At 43.7% G+C, this 15,565-nt stretch overlaps 6 protein-coding genes across 12 annotated transcripts; 3 read left to right on the top strand and 3 right to left on the bottom strand.

The window, feature by feature from the left end:
- Positions 1 to 354: 354 nt before the first annotated feature.
- LOC117589423 (single-pass membrane and coiled-coil domain-containing protein 4 homolog) lies at positions 355 to 971 on the top strand. Its single transcript, XM_034281358.1, has 2 exons — positions 355 to 555; positions 612 to 971. Exon 2 carries the CDS (start codon positions 615 to 617, stop codon positions 789 to 791), a length of 177 nt encoding a protein of 58 aa, XP_034137249.1. The 5' UTR covers positions 355 to 555; positions 612 to 614; the 3' UTR covers positions 792 to 971.
- Positions 972 to 1,328: 357 nt separating this feature from the next.
- LOC117589421 lies at positions 1,329 to 2,873 on the top strand. Of its 5 annotated transcripts, none has more exons than XM_034281356.1 (5): positions 1,329 to 1,639; positions 2,246 to 2,299; positions 2,373 to 2,455; positions 2,604 to 2,684; positions 2,750 to 2,873. In XM_034281356.1, exons 1-5 carry the CDS (start codon positions 1,625 to 1,627, stop codon positions 2,811 to 2,813), a joined length of 297 nt encoding a protein of 98 aa, XP_034137247.1. In that variant the 5' UTR covers positions 1,329 to 1,624; the 3' UTR covers positions 2,814 to 2,873. The 5 variants fall into 5 exon arrangements, with proteins under 5 accessions (XP_034137247.1, XP_034137248.1, XP_034137244.1 ...); XM_034281353.1 differs by lacking the exon at positions 1,329 to 1,639 and adding an exon at positions 1,968 to 2,169; XM_034281357.1 differs by lacking the exon at positions 2,604 to 2,684 and having other exon boundaries at positions 1,354 to 1,639.
- Positions 2,819 to 3,629, bottom strand: LOC117589420 (ER membrane protein complex subunit 4). Its single transcript, XM_034281352.1, has 3 exons — positions 3,471 to 3,629; positions 3,273 to 3,402; positions 2,819 to 3,209 (listed from the first exon to the last, which is right to left on the bottom strand). The coding sequence occupies exons 1-3, from the start codon at positions 3,524 to 3,526 to the stop codon at positions 2,895 to 2,897; spliced, it is 501 nt and encodes a 166-aa protein (XP_034137243.1). The 5' UTR covers positions 3,527 to 3,629; the 3' UTR covers positions 2,819 to 2,894.
- A 1,125-nt stretch (positions 3,630 to 4,754) lies between these two features.
- LOC117589419 (ADP-ribosylation factor 1) lies at positions 4,755 to 8,519 on the bottom strand. Of its 2 annotated transcripts, none has more exons than XM_034281351.1 (5): positions 8,393 to 8,519; positions 6,166 to 6,480; positions 5,986 to 6,095; positions 5,656 to 5,781; positions 4,755 to 5,335 (listed from the first exon to the last, which is right to left on the bottom strand). In XM_034281351.1, exons 2-5 carry the CDS (start codon positions 6,311 to 6,313, stop codon positions 5,171 to 5,173), a joined length of 549 nt encoding a protein of 182 aa, XP_034137242.1. In that variant the 5' UTR covers positions 6,314 to 6,480; positions 8,393 to 8,519; the 3' UTR covers positions 4,755 to 5,170. The 2 variants fall into 2 exon arrangements, with proteins under 2 accessions (XP_034137242.1, XP_034137241.1); XM_034281350.1 differs by lacking the exon at positions 8,393 to 8,519 and adding an exon at positions 7,923 to 8,056.
- A 189-nt stretch (positions 8,520 to 8,708) lies between these two features.
- On the top strand, positions 8,709 to 10,197 carry LOC117589418 (tRNA (cytosine(72)-C(5))-methyltransferase NSUN6). Its single transcript, XM_034281349.1, has 2 exons — positions 8,709 to 8,841; positions 8,938 to 10,197. Exons 1-2 carry the CDS (start codon positions 8,776 to 8,778, stop codon positions 10,183 to 10,185), a joined length of 1,314 nt encoding a protein of 437 aa, XP_034137240.1. The 5' UTR covers positions 8,709 to 8,775; the 3' UTR covers positions 10,186 to 10,197.
- Positions 10,198 to 10,643: 446 nt separating this feature from the next.
- Positions 10,644 to 14,847, bottom strand: LOC117589417. 2 transcript variants are annotated; one of them, XM_034281346.1, is made up of 6 exons: positions 14,699 to 14,847; positions 14,040 to 14,123; positions 13,537 to 13,965; positions 12,480 to 13,423; positions 11,152 to 12,415; positions 10,644 to 11,084 (listed from the first exon to the last, which is right to left on the bottom strand). In XM_034281346.1, the coding sequence occupies exons 2-6, from the start codon at positions 14,095 to 14,097 to the stop codon at positions 10,987 to 10,989; spliced, it is 2,793 nt and encodes a 930-aa protein (XP_034137237.1). In that variant the 5' UTR covers positions 14,098 to 14,123; positions 14,699 to 14,847; the 3' UTR covers positions 10,644 to 10,986. The 2 variants fall into 2 exon arrangements, with proteins under 2 accessions (XP_034137237.1, XP_034137238.1); XM_034281347.1 differs by having other exon boundaries at positions 11,152 to 12,412.
- Between the last annotated feature and the right edge of the window lie 718 nt (positions 14,848 to 15,565).

The following is a 15,565-nucleotide window of genomic DNA, read 5'->3' as shown; positions in this document are numbered from 1 at the left end:
AGTTGGATGGCAATATTAAACAGAATATTAAAATCGAATAAATATGTCATTGACCGCGACCGATTAACCTTCTGTTGACCAATGGGTGTTTAAGTGCAAACTAAGAAATTAATGAAACTCAAAGATTTTAAACGCAGTTTAGCTGAATGTTTCATTCCAATTTAATTTATTCGTAAACAGGGGGGACGGGTGGCTACAATAAACATTTACAAGCAGTTTTACTTCGCCAATTTGGACAAAGTGATAACCCATTTAAAAGGCGGGCGTTCAGTGTGTTAAGTTTGAACAGTCACTCGGAATGAGCCATTCACTGTTGCGATTAAATACAAAAAAAAAAAAAAAAACAATAACAACAATGGCCTAAAAACAAAAAAAACTTGTTGAATGTAGCTACAGCATCGGCCCGGTTCCCCACCTGTTGTTGTTGTTGTTGTTATTCTAATTATACAAATCCACTCGCAGAAAAACACGACACGCAAGCGTACGCACTAAAAAGAAACATCTACACGTCACCAAAGTTTCTCCCCCACAGGTGTGTGCACTGCCAGCCAAAGCGTAAGTCGGTCAAATATAATCAAAGACTGGTATCTGAGATCATTAAATACTTACAGAAAATGCGTCAACTGAAAGGCAAAGTCAAGGAGACGCGCAAGCAGAAGAAGGAGCGCAAATTGGATAATGTGGAGATACAAGGAAAAATTCGTACAATTGTTTTGCCGGCCATGGGCGTCATAGCTCTATTTCTGGTGCTGTTCGTCTACCTTAAAACGCGGCCTGCAGTCATTGCCTAGTGCAACGAGGCACATGCACACCGTCCCCTGGCCGTATATGTCTTTAGTGCTAAGTTAGTTTATTTTCTGAATTTAAATGTTACCTGTCCCGTGTGCAATTCGTGTCTAAAGTTGTATATTGTACAAATGTAGTCGTATGGTGTATCGTTAAAGTAAAGGAGTACCTTGCATTAAAAGCAACCTTAGATGTGGAGTGTAATTCGGAGGATTCCCTGAATTTAAATTTAATTTTCTTTGGCTTTTATATTAGTTTTTATAATAAACAAATCAGCAGCAGTGCTGGACAACGTTTAATCATAGCAGAGCTGCGTTGCAGAGGTGAATAAGTGTTGGCGGCTACATTTAAATACACAAAAATACATGCAAAAAATCCAATTCTGATTTAAAAGCTATGAATTATGTTAATTTATTATGCATTTTACATGTTTAGTCAAAGAAAAAAGCTTATAACAGTGACCATGACAACCGCGAACAGGTTTTATATTTGGCTATTGTCTATACTTTTTCACCCCAGTCCACCAAGCTGATAGCGCTAGTCGTTTGCATTTGAACTGTGTTGCTGCAATACTAATTAAATTAAATATTAAATCGGATATCAAGTGCAACGTAAATTACACCCTTGCGCAGATTTTTTTAACAGTCAGCTCGCCCAGAACGTTATCAGCGCTAACTGTGATTATCTAATCTCTGTAGAAAATTCAACGTGAAGTCAGCTGTTGGCTCACTCATACAAGCGCACACCCGCGTTTGACGTTTCGTGCACACACACTCAGTCTCATTTACACATTAAACTGGCGGCGGGCGACGGCAAAAGAGGCTTTAGTTATTCGACAATGCTTAAATTTTTGGTGAGTGAAATTAAATAGTATTATGGCACAGTGATTGGGCAGGAAAAAGGCCCCTTGTGTGTGCAGGAATGAAAAGTAACAGGATTATGGATACATCAGCGTTTTGCGTCGCATCTTTTTATGGCGATGACGTTGTGCCTGTCACCCGCGTCTCGTCATCCCACAAAACAACATTTTGGCCCAAAGAAACAAACAAATTTGGATATTAGACAAGCGCTTTCAAGGTTATATAACGATCCCAGTCAGCTCTTGGAATAACTTCAACTGGTAAACCTTCAACATATAAAACCTTAATTTTTTTGGCAAGCGGCGCAGGTCTGACGAAATTTCTACAGAATAAATTTAATATTGTACTTTAATTGAAAGCAAAAATGAAGTTGCTTGGACTGGGGTTGCAGCTGGTGAAGGCCAGAAGTGGAGCGGGCACCAGTCGCCCCTCCTACAGCTGCTGCCCGGAGATGCAGGACGCACTTCCTTATTGCCCAAAAAAACCATTTTGGAACTTCAAACGTACTCTGTGCTTCTCAATGGTCAGCCAGAAATGGATAGGAAAAATGCTCCAATGCAACCCGCTTTAACTGTTCTTTGCTTCCTCTTCTCTTGCAGCTAACCTTTGGAGCCGGAATTTACACGGGCATCTACATATCTCAAAACTATGAGGCAAGGATAATAATAATCTCTCTCTCTACCTGCGTCTAAATTGCTAATATTCTGCTCCCTTATCTGTTTCTAGGTGCCGCGTGTGGATGATCCCCAAAAGCTGGTCCAGAAAATGAACGAAAAGCTGCGAGAGCTCATTGATGACAACAAGAAAAAGTAATTCCCATAATCGTTATAAGCTCTCGGACATTGTCTTTCCTTCTGAACACCATTAACCACCCCCTCGAACACTCAAAAACTCCATAGTTACAATAAAACTTTCGACTGACCCTTTAGTTATGGCTATTAATTATTATTTAATGAGGTTCGGCGGCACTCAAGACAACAAACTATTGGGAGCGGAACGACTAATCATTTGGGACGACTCATTTATCCAATATATTAGGTTAAATATTTAGTTTTAGATAAAGTTCCCCGAAACGCATTCTAATTGAATTCCCATCTCCGCAGGTCGACCGCTGAACAGATTGTTCACGACATTAAGAAGGAGGCAAAGAAGATCTTGGATGATTAATAAAGTTTTTAAAGTTTAAACAAATTTATCTATGATCAAATAAAGTGACGTTAAATTCTAGGCCACGAGCTCTAACCAAAACTAAACAAATGATATGCCGCCGCCATAGTATTCCAAGCGAGTCTGTGGCTGCACAAAGGCCAGCCAGTCGGAGGCGTGTGTGGGCAACAGGCCCATGCTGTGGCATTTGTAGAGGGCCAGCCCTACGTTGGCCAGGTTGCCCAGGAAGTAGACGATGCGCTGACCAGTGCCCTGTGCTCCTTCGGCCATTTTCGATGTGACTTGGGTGGTGAACATTGCCTTGATGGGACGCACCAGCATCATGCCGACCATCATGATAGGGAAAATCGATATGGAGTTGCCGGACATGTACATGATGAACAGGTTCATGGGTATCTGCAATGGATCCAAAGGTTATTACCGTCTACCTGCAGCCGGCACGGGCCGGTCGACACTTACATTCTTCAGTGGTCCCAGAGCCAGATCCCATGATTTCTTGATAACCAAACGCTGATCGCGCACCACTTCGGTTTGATTCACCAGTGCGCTGGGATTGTAGCCCAGCGGAGATGGAATTTCCGCATTTTTGCTGCACGGGTGAAAAACGAAAGGGATTGTGAAAATATATCCATTGCTGTGCAGCTTCACCGCTCTTACCTTCCGTTAAAGTCCAACGCCCACTTGAATTTCTTTGAGTTTTGCTTTGCAGACATGTTGAGGTATGCTTTTTATTTAATTTAATTGATTTAATTAACAAATTGTACAATTCGAGGGTAAATTTTTCATGCAGGGTGTCTAGTGTTGCAAAAATTCAGAACCTCATAAATATACCGAAATATAGTTTCACATTTTTTAAATATACCGCAAAGATACCGTATATCCATAACATTTTCCTTGATTTGATATTCTGCTTAATGTTAACAGCTGGCTAGAGTTCTCAGCGCTAAAAATATAGTTTTATCTAATTCATCAACCAATTTTCAACTGTATTGGCTGGTTTTCATGACTTCTTTTTATGGGATTGATTGCAAAATAAGGTTAAAATTAAAACGGTCAACCAAAGAAAGAGCACTAAAAATTACATTTCTCTAAGTACATAAATAAATGGTCACCCTGCATCAGAGTCGAATAAATTCGCCGCCTCAAGCACACAAACAAACCAAAAATACCGAAAAAACGAACTTAACCCAATTAACCGTATTAGTTAAACAGGTGAACAACTTTAATTAATCAGGAAGTCCTAGCTAGTCCCGATCGAAAATTAAGAAGTGAATGAGTCAATCATCGTACAGATACAATATTATCTTGTAGATGCAGGATCAGAGGTATCTTCGATCAGAACCATATTCTATTAGCAGCATATTCCATCAGAAGCCGGTTTTAGATCTTTGTGCAATATCGCTGGTGGTGTAGTTGTACCCTTAAAAAGTGTAATGTTGATAAGATGATAAGGGGTACCTCGAGACGTGACACTCCTCCCCGTCATCGTGAGAATGTTAGGTTTGAGCCAAACGAGGCGAACATCTATTTGTAATTAAAAATTGTAGATACATAAATGTATTTCATGTATTACAAAAATGTCCAGCCGGTTTTATTTATTTAAATTTTATTTAGAATTACCTTTTAAATAGTACGTTTTCCGTTTTAATATGGTTTTATGTATATGCGTGTGTGTTTTGTTTGTTTTATGGTTGTTTCTGTTTTTTGTTCTTTTCTTGTTTTGCCAAGCGACGACACGAAACGAAGGGTGTTAAAAATTAAAATGGTTTTTGTTGTTTATTACTTCTCATTAATATTACTTTTATATTTATAAAATTAAAAAGAAATATATATTGATGAGGGGGAGGAGAGAGGGGGAGGACAAAAATAACTTAAAAAAGACATTTTTATACCATATACTTTAGTGTTTCCTTTTTCTTTTGCGATTGGTTGTTGTTGGGGTTTTCTCTTTTAATCGTTTTTCGTTTTTAAACATCCAATAATTATGTATATAAATTTAAATTAAATTATAGCGTTCTTTTATATGCTGCTTGAAAAGTTCTGTTCTTTCAAAATTCCAATTTCTTGTTTTGTAAACGGACAGAACAGGAGATGGAGGAAGGAGCCTTTTATGTTATATGCGAAGATCTCTCTGCTCTTGTTGTTGCTGCTGCTGCGGTTGCTGCTTTTGTTGTTGTTGTTGTTCTTTCTCCCACCGTTTTCCTGTGTCTGTTTAAGTCAGATGTCTGTCTGTCTGTTGGTGTTTCTGACGTTGTTGCCTGCTGGTTGTTTTCTGCTTCTGCTTTGCTTGAAATCAAAGTTAGTGTGTATTTTATCTTGTTGTTGTTGTGGTTGTTGTAGTTTTAGTGTGTGTTTAATTAGCGATTAGCGTTCTTCAGCTGATTGGACAACCAGTCGAGTCCCTCGTAGAGTCCATCGCCGCTAGTTGCACACGTCGCTTGAATGTACCAGTTGCGGTTTCTGAGTGAGTGCAAACCGAGCTTATCGGTGATTTCAGCCGCATTCATTGCATTTGGCAGATCCTAAAACGAAGGCAAAGAATAAGCGATGCATTAGTGGGGATTTACAATAATTTAAACAAATATTCTAGCTAATAAATTGGCATATCAGTCCCGTCTTGAAACAAAATAAACTTTGAATAATCATAGTAGAATCATAACAAGTTATTAACATCATCTAGAATTAGTTACAGGCCACCACATAATCAACCAAAGTGCACAGACGATTGCTCTTATCACCTTGTGTACATTTCTCACACATGTTCATTAATGAAGCTTCAACATTTGTCACCGCTTTGGTGTGTTATGTGGCGGTAACCGATTCGATTCGTCTCATGCTTTACCTGTTTGTTGGCGAATATTAGTAAGACTGCATCCCGAAGCTCGTCCTCCGCCAGCATGCGCATCAATTCCTCTCTCGCCTCACCGATACGCTCCCGATCATTGCTGTCAACGACGAAGATAAGACCCTGTAATGAACCAAAAAAGGAATACCATTAGTGTATCTATGGAGTATTAAAGCATTGATCTTTGGGGGGCTACATATTAACAAAATCAGTCCCGTCTTGAAACAAAATAAACTTTGAATAATCATAGTAGAATCATAACAAGTTATTAACATCATCTAGCAGGGGGGTCTCTGTTGCTTTAGCTGCCCATATCCGGACACTTACTTGTGTATTCTGGAAGTAATGCCTCCACAATGGACGAATTTTGTCTTGGCCGCCCACATCCCACACTGTAAAGCTAATATTCTTGTATTCTACAGTCTCCACATTGAAACCTAGAGAGAGAATCGAATAAAACATAACAGAATGAGTATCAGTGGAATAGATTTAGTTGCTTTGACTTACCAATGGTAGGTATCGTTGTAACAATTTCGCCTAATTTGAGTTTGTACAGAATTGTGGTTTTACCAGCGGCATCCAAACCGACCATCAATATTCTCATTTCCTTTTTGCCAAAGAGGCCTTTAAATAGATTGGCGAATACATTTCCCATAGTTGCTGGCTTGTCTTTCGATTCTTTTGATTGGAGGAGTAGGAATTCTGTTCTGCTGCTGCTGTTGGCCTTCTTGCTTGGCTGGAATTATTACAAGTTCAAATCCGAGTTGCAAATGCTGTTGAAAATATGCAAACTCTGGACTTGTGTGCTTGGACTTGGAGAATCTGTAAATAAAACAAACAAAATAGATATTTTAATGCTGGCTATGGTTATGGGTCTGCCAACTGAAACTGAATCAACTGACAAATAAAACAAAAGAGGGTTCGTTTGACGGGCCAACTGAATTGTTGTCTAAAACTAGCTGAAACTCTTTTGTTTGTCTTAATCATTACCCCCAAGCTGACGGTTGGTAGCTTCCAAAACTGAGTCACAACTATTCGCATATGAAATGAAGCTATAGTGCCATTAAACCACTCTGACATGAACTTTGCTTTGTAACTTTTGAGAAAGTTGAGCGCTTCTCTCGTTGGTTATATCCGACATAGTATGGGTATAATATTTGTGCCCCTTATTTCAATGTGTTGCCCGCTGCTCGTGGCTGGCTGCGAATTTCGATGTCGGCGGGTGCCGCGCTGATAAGATATCGATTTTTGTTGTTGGCAGACGATGACGAGTCTGCAGGAGGGTCGCCTTCTTCCACCCCGCCTCATTCACGAAACGTGTAAACGGGAATGCGCGTAAAATGATAAAGCCAGTGGGAAATTTGCAATCTCAGCGCCGGAACTGAGACTATAAATTCAACTAAAATCTGCGGTGAGTCACCCGGCGGCCAGACCAGCTACAGAGTCCAAGTGGCTTTGTGTGAGTTACAGCTGTCTCGTCTCTCCTGCTCCAATATGCAATTCAATTAAAGTTTTAATTAAAGAACCGAAGACGTTGCCCCCTCATCGTCGCACTCCACCAGGCGACCGAAACAAACGAACAGAGCAGGAGCCATAGCACACCAAAGCGTTGCCAACGAAACATAATGCGCACATAGGGAAGACGCAACATCACGCAATTTCCGATACACTCAAATTTAGTGATAATTACCAAAGTTTTTTTGTTTATGTTGCTCCGAATCAACTAATCAAAATGGAGAAATGAACAGTAGAAATTGTATGCCGGAAAGGAAAACGAAAACTACACGTAGCAACTTTTATTTGCCAAGCGACGACGACGACGAGAAGCGAAGGCAGCAGCTACACCAACACCCTGCACGCACACACTCGCACACCATGAGCCACACTCTAGGGTTGCCTATTACGTTGTTCGAGTAGGACGGGACGCCCTGTGCCATTGAATTAGATTCCCCGATTGCATCCTGGCCGACGTCAAAGACGCAGGACTCGAGGATAACCTCAGTAGTATATGCACACATTTAGTTTTTCTTGTCGGTAAATTACAAATTGGCATGAGAGAGAGCCATTGCTCTGAAACTTATACGTGGTTTGTGTGCGTCTGTGTGAGTGACGTATGCTTTTTTTTCTCCCTTTGAGGTTGGTGAAATGCGACGGCGGCAAGGCCTTGTTTTTTCAAATACAGCGCAATATTCAGTATATCCTTCACCAATGTCAATGAATCCAGGTTGGCATTTGTTCAACTGCACATTACACGTTTTATTTACCGATTACTTGAGCTTCTTTTGTGGATTTTTCTTTGATTAAATTTTCTCTGCTGCCAAACACACCACACACCGAATAGTGAAGAGAAATATGACGATGGAAAAAATATCGATATGAGGGCTGTGTGCCAGGCGATTAGTGTTACTTATTCATTTATCAAGGGGCCAAAGTCGAAGAAAATGTGAAAATTATATAAGACGTTGAGGTAATGTTCGATAAGAAGTAAACAAAAAATTGCAATTAAGGAACTTTGGCAATTTGAAGCGCCCAAGCTAATGAACAATTTTCTGACGATACATTTTGGGCGATTTACAATACTATAATCCACAAACTCCCCACAGCCGAGTACGTTCTTTGTATGCGTGTGTACACTAATACTAGCACACCAACATTGTCCACATTTTAGAGCCAGGAAATGAATCCAATGTTTCTCATACACTACCCCTGATTTCGACTAAAAGCACATACGCACCAACTAATTGAATCAAATGCACACAAATTTGAGCGGAAATTTTATAAATTTCTGCTTGGAAATGTCAAAAATCACAGAGCAAAATAAAACTTGACCGAGAATACACTTGCCGTTGAAAAAACTGCAAACTCACCAACATAAACGGTGCCGCATGGCGTGTGTTAGAGTGAGACACCTATGTTACCGATGGAATATGCTCTGAAATGCTGCCACGTCTCTTCTTCACTCTAGGGCTGTCACCGCTGCGGAAATAAGAAATATCGAAATGTATTCGTGAGAGATATCGAAAAGAAATATATACACACGCACGCACGTATGTTGTTTTGTAAACACAGCCGGCTTTACAAAGGTGTAGTTTAGTTAGATATTTAACGTGGCGCCCCATGTTTTATCCAAAGACTCCGTTCCTGGGCAACAGTTTGCTGGAGGGCGAAATTCTTAAAGTCAATGTGAGGAACGTCCACTGCCATGTGCACTGAAACGATAAGGCAACACTGTTTTTCAAATATTAAAACTGTTGATCTCATAATAATGTTTTTATGCAGTCGGCGGCTCTGTCCCAGCTATTGGAATGGCTCTGTCAGACTCCACGTGTGACCACCTACAGGGTGAACAGACTGCGCACCAATGTCGACACGCACAAGAAGCAATTGAAAGATGTTCTCTCAAAGCGGTATGGCCAGCGGGCACCGAGAATCTATGGACTGGCGGATCTACCCGAAGTGCTGTGCATTGCGCCACTTGAGGCGGAACTGGTGCTGCGTGAGCCTGATCCCACGCTCAAAGAGATCATTGTGGACACCAGTTGCGGAGCTGCCTTGCTGCGTGGAGCTCACATTTATGCCCCCGGCGTTCTGGCCATGGAGTCGAACACACAGCTGCAGGAATGCGTCAATGTCTATGCAGACTTGGCCGGCAAATGCAAGCGGGGCACCACCACGCGCTACGAGAGCTCGGAAAAGGTTTTTTTGGGTGTCGGCAAGGTGCTAATGCAGCGCTATCAACTGTATAATAACAAAGATGAAGCTGTGACTGGCATCGCCGTTGAAATGCAATCGAATGTCAGTGGCGTGCCCTCACTGGGCGACCTCAGCTGTGCAGATGCCCTGCTACAAAATCTGCCCTCTATTGTATGCGTGCGTGTCCTGGACCCACAGCCCGGTGAACGCATACTGGACATGTGTGCTGCTCCGGGCAACAAAACGACTCACATTGCCGAGCTAATGGGCGATAATGGATGCGTCGTGGCGTTGGATAACTCTGCGAGTCGTGTGCGCGGCATGCAAACGAAACTGAACTCCTATCGGAGTATACAGGCGCACGTCTATGACTCCACAAAGGCGGTGGCAGCGTCGAGCGATGCGGCTTGCCCAGCAGCTCCACCCTTTCCATGCGACAGCTTCGATCGCATTCTTCTGGATGCTCCATGCAGCGGTTTGGGCAACCGTCCGCAGCTGTTGTGCAGCATTAAGCAGGCCAAGGTGCTGCAGTCCTATCCAAACATTCAGCGTCGTCTGCTGGGGCAGGCCGTGCAACTGTTGCGGCCTGGCGGCATCTTGGTATACAGCACTTGCAGCGTCACCGAGGCCGAGTGCGAGGGCATTGTAGCCTGGGCGCTGCGAAAGTATCCCGAACTACGTCTGGTGGATGCCACACCTCGGTACGGTGGTTCCGGCCTGCCACTCCCCGATCTGGAGGCAACGCAATCGAGTCTGCTGCAGCGCTTTGGCCCCTGCAAAGATATCGACACTGTGGGTTTCTTTATTGCGAAATTTCAGAAGGATAGTAAATGATTATTCAAGTTATTGGTTGTTTATTTAATTGAATTTGAGTTTCCGTGCCGGAAACACTAGCGTAGAGATTTCCATGCAGAATGGGCACAAATATGAAATAAACAACACAAATTGATGATAATAGTTTTGTTTAGATTTCTAAATGTTAAAATTACTTAGAGAAGTTTACAATTCACATCTATCGTAACGTTAATTATAGTCTATATTTTATTTTAGAATTTCTTAAGACGAGTATTTTTCCTGTTTAAATGCAAAACGATGCATTTTTCTCACACTCTCTCAGTTGCCTTCCAACAGGCCTTTTCAAATTTATAATTTAATTACTATTTAGTGTGTGTTTGTTAGGGATTAGGGTGAAAAGAATGCCATGGCGTTGGCATAGATCTGGTTGGATCTCGATCCCTTTTCTTCCATTAATTAATAAGTCGCCCCGCAATTGATTGATCAAATATTATCTATACGATTTTTGTTGCTTGTTTATTTGTTGCCGTTCCAGCTTAGCTTTTCCCAAATGTTTTCTACTCCACTAAAAATTGTTGGCAAAATATTTAGTGATATGGAAAGAAAACTTGTACAAAAAATTAAGGAAAAAAACCAAAGGTGCAGTTTAGTCATGGGGATGTACCCCAAATGTCATCATTAATTAGTTGGTGTTCTCGGGAATGTCCTACCCCTAAACGAAGCCGCGCAGGTGCAACGACGACCAAGTGCTCTCTCATTCTATATATGCAGTATGTATATCGTGTGGGCTTAGGAGCTACGCCTAGTGCTAGGTTAAGAGACTATTAACAACATGTTTTTTTACGTCTGGATGTTGAGGGTCTTGAACTGCTCTTCGTTCATCTCAGTCATCATAAAACTGCCATCCTGTAGCAACAAAACGACGCGACGTGTTCCACCTGAAAAAGGTTGGGCAAAGAGTTTAATAAACGGTTGAAGGGGAGGATTATCATTATGGATTCTCACCAGGTGAGGGCATATCCGCTTGCACTACTTCAGCTGGTATTTGGGATTCGATGCCATCGCTGTCAGAGGTTGTGATGTGAATTTGAGCAGAGACCGGTGTGCCCGTGCCGGTGCCAGAACTCTCCTGCTGCAGTGTGGCTGCCTGATGTTGGGCCAGCTCCTCTTCGGTCATGGAGACGAGTATTTGCTCGCCATCGGATGTGGCTGCTGCAGCAGAATGCTCACCAGCTTGGACAGCCTCAGCCACGGCATGGTCTAGCGAGAGCACATCCTGATCGTCGCCCTCAGCGGCGGCTACGTAGGCAAACTGTTGCTCGCCATCCGGACCCTGGGTAACCAATATGGTCTGCCCCTCGGCATTCTTGCCAGCCACCTGGTAGACAGTGCCATCTTCTCCTCTCACCAGCAGAGCTGAGCCATCCTCGTTGGTCAGCACCTGCTGATCACCTCCCATGAGCGCATGTGCGGCTGCCTCCAGCTGTTCGCGCTGCTCCTCCTGCATCTGCTCTTGTTCCGCCTGCAGCTGCGACTCTTCGTGGCCAATCAGCTTGCCCGTGATGGGGCACAACTGGGCCTGATGATGGTGCAGCTCCTCCTCCAGCTCCAACTGGAGAGGCGTGGGCTGTGGCGCTGGCTTGGGCGCTAGCCTTTGCCTTTGCCCAGGTGCCAGCACCTTTTGTAGCTGCGACTGGGATGATTGCTGGGCCTGGCGTTGCTGACGGGCCTGGGCCTGGCGCTGGGCAATTATCTCTTCTCGGGTGACCACCTTGCGCGTGACCTTCAAGTCGCCGGACTTGGACAGCTGCAGGATCTTCTGCTCGGGTGTGACCACTTTGGAGCCAGCTGCTGGCGACGCTTGCTGCCGTAGCTGCGGCGTTCCTGGGCCAGCGCGTGCCAGTGGTCGGCCGCCGGGATGTGCTCTCGTCGGTGGCTGTGTGCGAGTCTGTTGTGGTGTGCCACCCATTGGACGACGCACTGTCGTCGTTATTAGTCCACCCTGACCAGGGGGTCGTAACACCTGCTGGCGCTGACTCACAGTTATAGGCGAACTTGATTTAGAGTGTGCCGGCCGCGCCACGCTCAATCTCTTGGCTACGCCTCCCCCTGCCACTGGCGTGGCTGATGCGCTGGTCTTCTGTGCGGTGGCCACTGGTGTGACGGGTGGTGTCGGTTCCGAGTGTTCAACGCGGAAGACGCCAGTATTATTGCTGGCTATCTCCGAGCGGGTAAGATAGCGCACAGGACACTCGACTTTATCTTTCTTCTGTAACGAACGGCAAGAAAGTTTTAGAGAACGTTTTATGGAGATAATCTCTTATTTTATTTACCGAGAGCAGAGTGTTTGGCATTTCGGGTTTGCGAAACATTCCAGAGCTGGTGGTGTCCTCCGTGTAGATTATTTCTCCCATTTTGTTGCTGTCAGCTGCGGACGTAGCAGAGTTTCCATTTATTTTTGAAGACGCTTGCCTCTCAGCCGACTGGACACGCGACTTGCTCTGCTGCACGGAGCTACCGCCGTTTTTTAAACGCTTCACAGTGTGTGCGGGCAGATCCTCCTCGAGATCCTCCATATCCGCGGACTCATTCACTGCGCTATCGTCCATACTGGAATCCGTTTGATTGAACTTACGTTTGGCGGGACCCGACGACGCGGCGGCTGCCCATTCCTGCTCGTTGGCGGATTCATCGTCATTGGCCGAGGAGGGCGATGAGGAACCATCACCACCGGCTGTATCTGTCACCCACTGCTTGAACGCATCCATGGCCTTGGTTTTGGAAGTGCGCGATGGTCGAGATATCGGCGATACCTGTGCCTGCGGCGGGGCTGGACTGAGTGGAGCTGCGGCATCACCTTTCGAAGAGGGCACTGGATTCTGCAGCCGCTTCAACGCATCCAGTCCCTTCTCTCTGGTCATCTTCTGTCGCGCCAGCTGCTTCTCAAACATTTGCAAGAAGAAGGGCACATTCTCGAGATTGGACATCACCTCCCAGGTGTTCTCATTATGCGTACGATCCACCCATTTAACCAAATACTCGTGCGTCTTGCGTCTCGGATTGTAGCGTTTCGCGACAATCTTCTCCACAGCCTCTTCGGTGCGCTGTTCGGTCTTCGAATCAATACGGGTGGCTATGCGATTGTTCGGCTTGACAGCGCCACCACTCGATGCGGTGGTTGTGGCTGGCAGGGTTGGGGTTCCTGGCTTAGACTTGGGCCGTTCGTTCTCAATGTCTTTCAGCTGGTTGGACACGGTTGGTTGCTTGGTTGGCGATTCTGAAAAGAAGATGTGAGTTTTTAGACCATCTCGCCATTGCAGTCACATTGAAAGAATGTTGCTGGGTACCAACATTGAATCAATCACGACTCTGCTTTAGATTTAAACATACTTCTGGTTGGGGATAAGCTTGTGTTGTTGTTGCTGTTCGATTTGTTGTTATTGTTGTTGGGATTCACAACCGTCTTGGTGATGCGCACTGGCATATCCTGCAGCTGTCCATGTGCGATCTTGCCAAAGGACTGTATAGTCCTGCCAGCCACAATCCATGGCTCCCTCACGCTCTCCTCCAGCCTCACCCAATGCTGGTACATGGCCCACGAGTTACTCGCACTCGATTCCTTGCGCGCGTGCAGCTGCGTGGCCTTCCACAATGAAAATGCCCAGATTGATGGCTTTGTGTCCAGCGAGTCCTTCAAGCTGGCATTCTCCTTCTCGCAGGCATCCTCTTTGTGCGCCTGAAACTCCTCGACAAAGTTGTAGGCCTTCAGGCAGCGTCCACACACGAGAACATCCATGTTTGCCAGATCCTCCTGGGCAGCTGGGGGAGTGAAAGCGAAAGTAGTTACTTTTATTGCTTGCCATTTTTCTGCCATTTTTTTTTGCTTCACTTACCTCCGATAATATTTGCGTGCTTGCCAATTTCCGTCGGTGCTATCTCCTGTGCCAACATTATACACAACACCAAAGCCTACGGTTCTGTCGAAGGTGCATTTAAAATATAAATTAAAAATCTATTTATTTGTTGTTTGCTTTTTAAAACGGAACAGCCAACAGGGGAAGGAAAAAGTACAGTGCCGTGGTGTATTTGTCTCAACATGGGTGGCAACGCCAATTGTCTGCGTGTGTGCCCAGAATGGTGGGTTTCGCTAATGCAGCGGCGCGGCGCCTTGGTTACAGTCAAAATACCCAAAAAATGCAGTGCAATGCAGCGAGCTGGACTCACGCAGAAAAAGGGAACACGGGGTGACACTGGGGAAGGGGATGGTACACACGATGGGGCATTTATATTGTTTATATAAAAACAAATCATTTATGCAATTTCAGTTTTTTTTATTTCTACAGCTTATATCATGTTTTATAGTACTCGCATTCATTTGCTAAAAGACAAACAGTGCAATTTAATAGCTGCTTCATTTAATTTACACTTTTTAATATGTATACCGATTCCCGCTCAAATTGCACACCAGCTATGTTTGCAGTTTCTCAACTTTTTCGAGTCCCACATAAATCAAAGAAAATTGCATCCACATTATACTGCGTTATTTACACACCTTCATAAACCAAATCGATGGCAAATTAAAGTTTATATTGTTATTTTGAATGTTAATGTTACTCCAACTGATTTCTTCAACTTCAACACCTTCTTGCCTCCAATTGCCCGCGTGAACTCTGAATGCCAAAAGCAAAACTGTGTCTGGTTTCACGGAATACAGGCCAGCGCTGCTTTTGCTGCGGCCAGGGTGACTTTTGTATGAGCTCTTTCTGAAATGTATACCAAATATCCTATTTGGTAGGTTATATCTGCGATTGTCGAATATAGTAATTGTATAAATTGAAGCACATTTTTTGCTAGCCCGTCACATATCTATTACACGTACGCACTTTTTAATGTAGTTTCACGAATTATGCAGCGCTCAAATGCTCGACTAAGAGTGTAGTGGACCTTTCCGTTCGTACACATAAATTAGCACTTGCTAGGCCAGTCGCGTGGCGTGGTGAAATTATTTACCGATATGGTAACTTTGTGCACCCTGATGTTTTTCAATAAATTTAAATTAAATAGTTGAGCTAAAGAGATAAAACCTAGGTTGTATTTTTATAATTTTAGTTGTATAATAAGCGTTATGTAAATAATTTACCAACTGGTTTGGAGAGTTAAACTTTTTATCGATGGCAAGATTTGGCAACCCTCAATGTTTTGTTTTTTTGCTGCCGTTGCATGTGTACACACCTTCACCGTTGCCGTTAAATTTTTATATTCGATTTATTTTATTTTATTTTAGAGTTTAGTTTCCTGCTGGTAATATTAAATGGAATATCAAGATCGTGGAAAACGATTTGGATTTACTGTATATTTCGAAAAAAGAAAAGTATATTTCGGTATATTTCTGAGGGTTAGACAGTATATCGATAAATCT

This window comes from Drosophila guanche, unplaced genomic scaffold, assembly GCF_900245975.1.
Source record: "Drosophila guanche unplaced genomic scaffold, DGUA_6, whole genome shotgun sequence".
Classification (NCBI taxonomy): Eukaryota; Metazoa; Arthropoda; class Insecta; order Diptera; family Drosophilidae; genus Drosophila; species Drosophila guanche.
This window is presented reverse-complemented; position numbering and strand designations above follow the sequence as displayed.

Excerpts from the sequence above, each read along its gene's own strand:
- LOC117589423 (XM_034281358.1), top strand. The coding sequence starts at position 615 with ATGCGTCAACTGAAAGGCAAAGTCAAGGAGACGCGCAAGCAGAAGAAG.
- LOC117589421 (XM_034281353.1), top strand. The coding sequence starts at position 2,011 with ATGAAGTTGCTTGGACTGGGGTTGCAGCTGGTGAAGGCCAGAAGTGGA. Across the intron at positions 2,170-2,245 it reads GTACTCTGTGCTTCTCAATG|CTAACCTTTGGAGCCGGAAT; the intron begins GTCAGCCAGAAA and ends CTTCTCTTGCAG. Across the intron at positions 2,300-2,372 it reads ACATATCTCAAAACTATGAG|GTGCCGCGTGTGGATGATCC; the intron begins GCAAGGATAATA and ends ATCTGTTTCTAG.
- LOC117589420 (XM_034281352.1), bottom strand. The coding sequence starts at position 3,526 with ATGTCTGCAAAGCAAAACTCAAAGAAATTCAAGTGGGCGTTGGACTTT. Across the intron at positions 3,403-3,470 it reads GCGTTGGACTTTAACGGAAG|CAAAAATGCGGAAATTCCAT; the intron begins GTAAGAGCGGTG and ends TCACCCGTGCAG. Across the intron at positions 3,210-3,272 it reads CTCTGGGACCACTGAAGAAT|ATACCCATGAACCTGTTCAT; the intron begins GTAAGTGTCGAC and ends GATCCATTGCAG.
- LOC117589419 (XM_034281351.1), bottom strand. The coding sequence starts at position 6,313 with ATGGGAAATGTATTCGCCAATCTATTTAAAGGCCTCTTTGGCAAAAAG. Across the intron at positions 5,782-5,985 it reads ATTACTTCCAGAATACACAA|GGTCTTATCTTCGTCGTTGA; the intron begins GTAAGTGTCCGG and ends GGTTCATTACAG. Across the intron at positions 5,336-5,655 it reads TAATATTCGCCAACAAACAG|GATCTGCCAAATGCAATGAA; the intron begins GTAAAGCATGAG and ends CCTTCGTTTTAG.
- LOC117589418 (XM_034281349.1), top strand. The coding sequence starts at position 8,776 with ATGTTTTATCCAAAGACTCCGTTCCTGGGCAACAGTTTGCTGGAGGGC. Across the intron at positions 8,842-8,937 it reads GCGAAATTCTTAAAGTCAAT|TCGGCGGCTCTGTCCCAGCT; the intron begins GTGAGGAACGTC and ends GTTTTTATGCAG.
- LOC117589417 (XM_034281346.1), bottom strand. The coding sequence starts at position 14,097 with ATGTTGGCACAGGAGATAGCACCGACGGAAATTGGCAAGCACGCAAAT. Across the intron at positions 13,966-14,039 it reads GCACGCAAATATTATCGGAG|CTGCCCAGGAGGATCTGGCA; the intron begins GTAAGTGAAGCA and ends TCACTCCCCCAG. Across the intron at positions 13,424-13,536 it reads AAGCTTATCCCCAACCAGAA|AATCGCCAACCAAGCAACCA; the intron begins GTATGTTTAAAT and ends TCTTCTTTTCAG.